An 8,873-nucleotide genomic window follows, 5' to 3' on the forward strand; every position below is an offset into this window, starting at 1 on the left:
CATCATCCTTGTACATGAGCACAATGAAAATTGAATTGAATATTGAATTGAATATTGATTTTTAGCTATCTTTTTACAGGCTGGTTACGCATCCTTTCACATGTATGACTTTCTAATTTCATGCAGCAAGCACTTTCCTTTCTCAAGTTTTGACTAAAATTAACCTTAAAAAGACATGTTGCTTCCTGCCTGACTCGATCAAACTATTCCCCGCTGCCTCCAGCCTCCTCAGTCCGACCAATCATGTCTCTTGGGCCATCTCCGCCCCCATCCAAACTTTCGCCAATCACGAGCAGGGCCATCTCCGCCCACAGGACAAAACATACTACAGAGACCCTTTACTCGAGTCCGACGCAGGGTACTCAGGCTCTGCTTCCTCATGGGAAGATGTGTCCGTAGGACTGAGGAAGTCTTCAAAGTATTCAGCCCACTGACCCACAACATCTGGAGTTGAGGTCAGCAGCGCACCATCCCCACCATAAATAGTGTTGGTGGCGAACTGCTTTCCCCCCTGAGACACCGAATGATGGACCAGAATCGCCTTGAAGCCATACGGAAGTCTTTTTCCATTGCTTCACCGAACTCCTCCCACACCCAAGTTTTTGCCTCAGTGACCATCCAAGCCGCAATCCGCTTGGACTGCCGATACCTATTGGCTGCTTCCGGAGTTCCACAGGCCAAAAAGACCCGATAGGACTCCTTCTTCAGCCTGACAGCATCCCTCACCGCAAATGTCCACCAGTGAGTTCGAGGTTTGCCGCCATGACAGGCACCAACAAACTTACGGCCACAGTTCAGGTAAGCCGCCTCGACAATGGAGGTACGGAACATGGCCCACTCGGACTTAATGTCTGCCACCTTTCCCGGAACGTGTTCGAAGTTCTCCCTGAGGTGTGAGCTGAAATTCAATCTGACGGGAGACTCTGACAGAAGTTGCCAGCAGACCCTCACTATACGTTTGGGTCTGCCAGGTCTGACCGGCATCCTTTCTCACCAAAGGAGCCAACTCACCACCAGGTAGTGGTCAGTTGACAACTCTGCCCCTCTCTTTACCAGAGTGTCCAAAACATGCAGCCGCAGATCAGATGAAATGACATTAAAGTCAATTATCGAGCTGCGGCCTTAGCGTGTCCTGGTGCCAAGTGCACATATTGCCACCCTTATGTTTTAACATGGTGTTTGTTATGGACAATCCTTGACGAGCACAGAAGTCCAATAACAAAACACCGCTCGGGTTCAGATTGTGTGTGTGTGGGGGGGCGGGGGCCTTGGAGAGGTCCCAACCACGCCTCTCCAGGTCTCACTGTCATTACCCACGTGAGCGCTGAAGTCCCCCAGCAGAACGAGGGAGTCCCCATTAAGGCTGCGTCACACTATAAGATTTTAAACCAGTCGGCCGATTTTCAAAGACTGAGAGAGCCCACACACGAGGATAAAAAATCATGGATATACCAGGTATAGTCCTACAGTGTGTGGTGTACAGCCACATCGCAAGAGACAACACACCACACACGAAAAGATATTTACTTCAGATTTTAAATCACGCGAGACTTTCTGAAATCTCGTGAGAATTCATATGTCCGAGAAAAAAATCTCACGTGACCTCCAGAGAGACGTGAGTTCAGAGTAAATAAACATTTGCAAGAAGGAAGAAACAATTTTGATCATTTGTGGAGTGTTTTTACCAGAGGAAAAACAATTCCATTGGACTTTTAACATCCAGCAGACTTTCTGGTGAGTTATGACAGTATTTTGTGTTCTGTATTTTGGAATCCCCTCAGTGTTTACGTCACCTCACTTTCTGATTGGCTACACGTCTCATTCAACAGACTATGAGGTTGGATGAACACTACACACACTGTGATATCGGGCCAAAAACGCAAACATGTTGAATATCCCCGATTTTAGGTCGGAGCGGTCTCGACGTACTTCCGAGCCGACTAGATCACTCTTAACTCACCACCCACGACAGGAATATGTGCTATGATTATCTTTAGAGCCATCACATCTGGACTTCCTTAAGATTGTCGGAAGGGCAAAAATTGGCCTGATTTTCTTGTAGTGTGACTCAGGCCTTAGGAGCGCTCTCCAGCACCCTCTCCAAGGACTCCAGAAAAGATGGGTAATCTGAACTGTTGTTAGGCACATAGGCACAAACAACAGTCAGGACCCGTCCCCCCACCAATAGGCAGAGGGAGGCTACCCTCTCGTTCACCGGGGTGAACCCCAATGTACAGGCATCAAGATGGGGGGCAATAAGTATGCCCACTTCTTCTTAGCGCCTCAGCATGGGCAACTCCAGAGTGGAAGAGTGTCCAACCCCTCTCGAGGAGACTGGTTCCAGAGCCAGAGCAGTGCGTTGAGGTGAGTCCGACTATATCTAGTCGGAACCTCTCAACCTCACACACCAGCTCAGGCTCCTTCCCCACCAGAGAGGTGACATTCCATGTCCCTAGAGCCAGCTTCTGTAGCCGAGGATCAGACCACCAAGGTGCTCGCCTTCGACCACTGCTCAGCACACATTGCACCCGACCCCTACGACCCCTCCCACAGGTGTTGAGCCCATGGGAAGGGGGACCCATGTTTCCTCTTGGGGCCGTGCCCGACCAGGCTCCATGGGAGAAAGCCCGGCCACCAGGCGCTTGCCAACGTGCCCCACCTCCAGGCCTGGCTCCAGAGTGGGGCCCCGGTGACCCGCGTCTGGGCAAGGGAACACTGAATCCATTTATAATATTCATCATTAGGGGTCTTTGGGCTGCACTTTGTCTGATCCCTCACATAGGACCTGTTTGCCTTGGGTGACCCTACTGGGGGCATGAAGCCCCCAACAACATAGCTCCTAGGATCATTGGGACACTCAAACCTCTCCACCACAATAAGGTGGCTGCCCAAGGAGAGGTAACAAAACTTTGTTCTGAAAAAGCTTTTTCTAGAGACAAACTTTATATTAGCTTTTAATAATCTGTCCTTGTCATGCAAATGATGCTGACACAACAGTTTCAATCTTTTAATACTCATTATAATAAAAGAAAAATCATTAATGTGATTTTCCTTTTTAAAAGTATTTCTCTTTCAAGTCTGTGTTATCATACTGTGTTCTGAAGATGATTTCTGAACTGTCATTAATTTTCACACCAGTGTTAGTTTAACTGACTGTTCTTTCTTTCTTTCCTTCTCCTGAGCAGAAGGAAAACAACAGCTTCATGTGACCACAACACCACTCTGTCCAGTAAACATATTTCTTCCAGAAAGAAATATTTTGTCTTTAGACAGAGACCTGTTTTTGTTTTGACTAAGACACACAGCTGAACATTGAGTGCCAAACTGGAATAAGCCAGTTTGAGTTAGTGCTGATTGTGTTGGAGCTGGAGGCTTCAGGACCTCAGGTCAGATTTATAAAGGATTGCGTGGAAACCATACTAAAAGTGATCATATGGCCAAAAGGCAAAAAAGGTGTACGCCAAAAAATTTCAGATTTATAAAATTGTGTGTACGCATGTTTTTGTGCACCTTTCCTTTATAGATCACAGCCGCACCTCAGAGTTTGTGCATAAGATCCCGCCTCAGGTTCTACCCTCTGCACGCTCACACTCAACCATAAACAGTCAATGCAAAGTACCTCATGAATGTTAAGGTGTATTTAAATCAGTCAGCTGATCAATGTCAAAAAAAGCGATTGGCCGACTCAGACACACACTCTGTTCTGCGTCTGGAGGATGACAGATGCTGACAACTGCTCACATGAACAGATTGTCTGTAATTGACACAGATTTTCCCTCATTTTGCAGGTTTACAGACGTTTAGTGCAATCTAATGATTTTTATCAAAAACTCAGCTTCAATTTAATTTTCTCTCAGAGCCTGCAGGACGATAAAAACAATAAATAAAATTAAATAAGTCAAATAAAGTTAGAAATAATTTGCTAATAACCACTCTTCTACCCCATCCTCCCCCTCCTGTTGTCTGCGGCTGTATCAAAACCAACATTGCGTGAAAGTCTGCGTAAATATAAGCACACTTTTCACCTGCCATGACAATGTGCGGCAGCCACGCCAAGTTTTTTCAGTCATCCTTCAGTCGACAGTTTTAACCCACAAAGTCACAAATCTGACTTGAATCCACAGAAATGTGACTCTGTTCTGTTTTCTGGACGTAGGAGCGTCTGAACACGGTGTTAGGGTTTTTTTTTAATTTAGTTTGAGTTTTTATTGTTTAAACTGGAACAATCATGAAACTGAACCCCGGGACTGAAAATCATTTAACCTCAGACAAGAAAATAGATCAGCCTAAAACTGATCAAAAGAACCTCAGTCCAGTCTGTAAACTGTAAAGTTTTTATATTTTTGTCACGTACTTGGAAACGCACGCGCCTGCGAGGCGGACACAGCTGAGGAGAATAAAATGTGTGTGAATTGTCTAAGAAACATTTAAATTCTCACTGAGAAAAAAAACTTCCTCAACACAGCAGATTAATTCAGAACAGCTCACTTATGATTCCTCAGCTCCACAAGATGCAGACAACAGATTTGTTCTACGTTCTACCAAACTCATAAGTTCCTCTGTGTTTAAAGCTATTTAATAAAGACGTGTAAAGGTGAAAATGTCTGTCATGCGCCGCTGAAGACAGCTTAACTCACGCACGAACACACACACCAACAACCACACACCTTTGAGTGTGGCAAACTAAATTTTACACCCCACTACTTATTTAGACAGTTTTCTCACTTATTCTGCATTTAATGTATAATTTTTCTGCATCTAAAAATCATTTCTGATCCTACAGAGAGGACAATCTGAGGAGAATCTCACATGCTGGACACATTTACATCTATTTTACATATTTAAATGGAGGCGTGTCAGGGGAGGTGTCTCAGGTGCGCTGTGTTCCATGTTCATTGGGATGCATAAAGGAAAGGTGCGCAGAAACCTGCCTGCGCAAGGTTTTATACATCAGTTTTTTTTTGTTTGTTTGTTGTTTTTTGTTTTGGTGCGGCACACTTTTCTAAATTCTTTTAGTGTGAAAACTGCACAATCCTTTATGCATGAGGCCCTGATTTGGCTGGACCTCAGAGTCCGGGAAGCAAGACTTCACCTCCAATGAGATGGAGGGAAGTCTCCAACTCTGGTGAGTTGATGAACTGTCACTAATTTAAGGCATTACATGTGAAATGTTCACAGAAAAACCTGGTTAAATAGCCGAGGCAACTTTGATGTTATCCTTCTGATTTGCAGTAAGATAAAAATTACTAATAAATAATCTGACCAAGACCTTAATACATTCTCTCCAAATTGACAATAACTTAAAAGTTATAACCAGGGTCTCTTGTCAATAAATTAATAGAGGAAAAATATTTAATTTAGGACAAATATATTTCCATTCTATAAAGGTATTCAAGTCTACAATAACACATTTTTAACAGTTTTATAAACCTTATTGCTTCATCTTTCATGTTGTTGTTTTTACTGCTTGTATTCATGAATGAATAATTGATTATTTCTATATTTTTGTAATAAATTACCATAAAAGACAAAGCTGGTTCCTCATCTTTGAGTATTTTGATCTGAGATAAAAATTCACTGCTACATCATACAATCTCACACTTTGATAAATATGAGTCTGATTAAAAAGGGTGAAAAAAATATTGGCCAATAAATTGACCTGGTGCCCTAACAGGTAAAAGTGTAGTGCAGGACAGAAAGAGTTAATTACCCTTTCTGTTTCTCTCCTAACAACTCACTACATCAGACTGTGTGTATGAAATACATTCTAATACATAAAGAGCTAAACCCCAGCCAGTCTGAATCTGAAGGAGGTTTCCACCTGTTTAAAGGAAGTTTTTCCTTTCCACTCTTTAATGTTCTGCTCAGGATGGAAGATTGTGATAAAATGAAGATTCAACACAATCTGCTGCTGCCTTAAATATGTAACTTTTCCCAATTATCATTTTATAATGTTTGTGATATACAGATACTTGAAATGACTTATGTTTTGAATTAGTGTGTAAAAATAAATCAAACTGAGTTGAATTTAACAGGAAGAAATGTAGATCAACTCACATCCATTGCAGACTCGTAGGCACACCAGTTCTGATCGTCTTCACCAACAATCAGTAACAGTGGACACTGGAGTCGTCCCATCTGATCAGAGACAAAACAAATTTTCACATTTCATAGTTGTTTGAGACGTTACACAGACATCGCTTCTTTCCTGGTATGACCCAAGCAGTTACCAACAAGTCTGATAAATAATTTGCTGTAAATGACTTTATTTTCCTTCCTAAATAAAACCCGTTATATTAATACCATATACAAAGCATTAAGCTGTGTATGGTGTTTTTAAATTTTCTAAACCCCTGAAGAGGACACAATACCATCATTCATATCAAAGTGTTCACATAATGCAGTTTATATTTCATGTTCAACCTGGTTATCTGTCAGTAATGGCACATGTATTCTCCAATGTTTAAAATATTAATTTGTAACAATGTTTATTTTCATAAAAACCTGTGCTATGGTCAGGTTAAGTGATTGGTTTAAGTGTAAAAACAGCATCTTGTACTTCTTGCAAAGGCCAAAAACATGACATCTTGCATTTGGAGATTTACAGAACATTCTGCACATTTAGGGATGATTTTAAAAGAATAAAAGAAAACAGGGACTCTATTCTGAAAGTGTGTCTTCACAGCTTCATCAAACTCAGTACACAACACAACTTGCTTCAGTGGCTAATTAGTCACATTGCAATCAGCTGTGAAAAGCACAGTTGAAGAGTGGGAGCCAAGGACATGAGTTTCCTAAAAGGCCAATCCAGGTAAGCTACAAGGATGAAAGCAATTGTGTTCCCGTTTTGTGTCCACGTTCCTAAGGGATTTGTTAGGACAGTGCAACAGAGTGCCCCAGTTGTGTTTTGAGTGAAGCGCAAAAGCTTACAGCACCTGGTATTCCCAGGCAGTCTCCCATCCAAGTACTAACCAGGCCCGACCCTGCTTGGCTTCCGAGATCAGACGAGATCGGGCATAGACAGGGCAGTATGGCCGTAAACGAGAAATGAAATTTACAAACAGAACTTTAAAAGAAAAAATGCATGATCTCATACTGTACATGTGTCTACAACTTGTATAAAGTTGAAAAAATGTCAATTGGAAGCCATTTTATAGGTTGTAGTCACATGTGGCAAACCCATGGCCCGTGGGCCAAATGTAAACCACCACAGCATTTTACGTGTCCCACAATAGAGCTTCAAAGATGTCTCTTAAAATATGTGGCCTTAAAGAGCAAATTTCTCCTCTGCTATTACACTGCAAAAATGTCCATCTAACCAAGTTTTAAAACCTTATATCCAGCCAAAAAGTCTTTTTGATCTTGTTTTCAGACTGATCTACTAAACAAGAACTGATTNTTTAGTAAATCAGTCTGAAAACAAGATCAAAAAGACTTTTTGGCTGGATATAAGATTTTAAAACTTGTAAGATGGACAGTTTTTCCAGTGTACGTATTCAATGAAGCATTACATAAGGGCGTTCTACCTCCAAAATTTTATCAGGAAAATATTTTCCTTATTCACAAAAATGACAAAGACCCCCCTAGACCATGCATGTTATAGATCTCTGAGTTAATGTAGACAACAAAAGGTTAGCAAAAATTTTAACCTCACATCTTGAAATAATCTTACCGACAATTATTTCACAAGACCAAACTAATAATAACTTAATAAGAATAGACTGTTATTATTATTTTTTTAAATATTAGAACACTACTTAATATAACCTATTCAAGGAACAAAGAGAATCTCTGAGATTTTCTTTCTTTAGATGCAGAAAAACCTTTGACGGGGTAAAATGGGATTACATCTTTTCCACCCTGTCAAAGTTTGGATTTAGCCCAGTGAGTTTGGTGCAGTGATGTATATGATGTCCTGTGTTGTTTGTTCTGTTTGTTCTTTTGTTATTGTGTACTTATTTTGTATCACAATGAAAAAAATCTTTAATAAAAAAATCATTAAACTCTCTTAAAAAGAAGGTTTTTAATCATTTCTTAAAACTCTCTTTAGTCTGGGGCATCCTCAGACGATTAGAGAGGATGTTCCACAGATGGGGTGCAGCAGCCCACGGTGTGCAGTTTTGTCTGGGGCAGGATAGAGCTTTTAGGAATTTTTAGAGCAGAGGGATGTTCATGGTGGGAAAAGCTTCACTCAAGTCCAGGAGAGTCAGTAGGGAGGGAGAACTAGCATGAGCCACCATCAGACCCTGTGACCCTGACCAGAGATGTTTCCATGCTGTGAGCTGAACGAAAGCTAGACTGGAATACCTCATTGATATTATTGACAGTGAGGTGGTCATGTAGACAAGCTGTCAATGTTTTCCAGTACTTTGAACAGAAATGGAAGGTTGGCAATAGGTCTAATTTACAAGGTGGTATGAATCAAGGGTGGGTTTCTTAAGAAGAGGTTTGATGATAGCTGTTTTCTAAATAAGGTGGAACAAAATGATTCTGGCAGAGAGAGGTTTATCACAGTTGTGATAAGAGGACCGATCAGAGCAATGTTTGTTTTCAGCAGAGCAGTGGGGAAAAGATCAAGGGCACAAGTGGAAGAATTCATTGGTTTGATAACAGCTGTCACTTCTTGCTGGTGTGAAGCATTGAAGAGGTTGTCAAAGCTTATGGCTGCTCATCTTAATAAAAGTGAGTATTTTCTTTCCGATGTCACCTATGCTGCTCAGAATGGATTGAGAAGTGAAGATCTGACACAATTAGCTGGTTTCATTAGATCGATAAATTGTACAGCGTGTGTGGATTTATTGTTTGTCAATCCACTGCGCAGTGTATGGAGGACCAAACCTATCATTATTGGAAATAAATGTATAAATATATAA

At 41.4% G+C, this 8,873-nt stretch overlaps 1 protein-coding gene across 1 annotated transcript in view; it reads right to left on the reverse strand.

Moving 5' to 3' along the window:
* Positions 1-8,873, reverse strand: part of LOC106533662 (acyl-coenzyme A thioesterase 4) — a gene marked incomplete in the record, with an annotated part of 35,781 nt that overhangs the window by 7,525 nt on the left and 19,383 nt on the right. The window contains 1 exon segment of the mRNA XM_014030068.1: positions 6,058-6,138. Coding sequence (XP_013885522.1) covers positions 6,058-6,138 — 81 coding nt within the window.

The sequence above is a fragment of the Austrofundulus limnaeus genome, unplaced genomic scaffold, assembly GCF_001266775.1.
Source record: "Austrofundulus limnaeus strain Quisiro unplaced genomic scaffold, Austrofundulus_limnaeus-1.0 Scaffold995, whole genome shotgun sequence".
Lineage (NCBI taxonomy): Eukaryota > Metazoa > Chordata > Actinopteri > Cyprinodontiformes > Rivulidae > Austrofundulus > Austrofundulus limnaeus.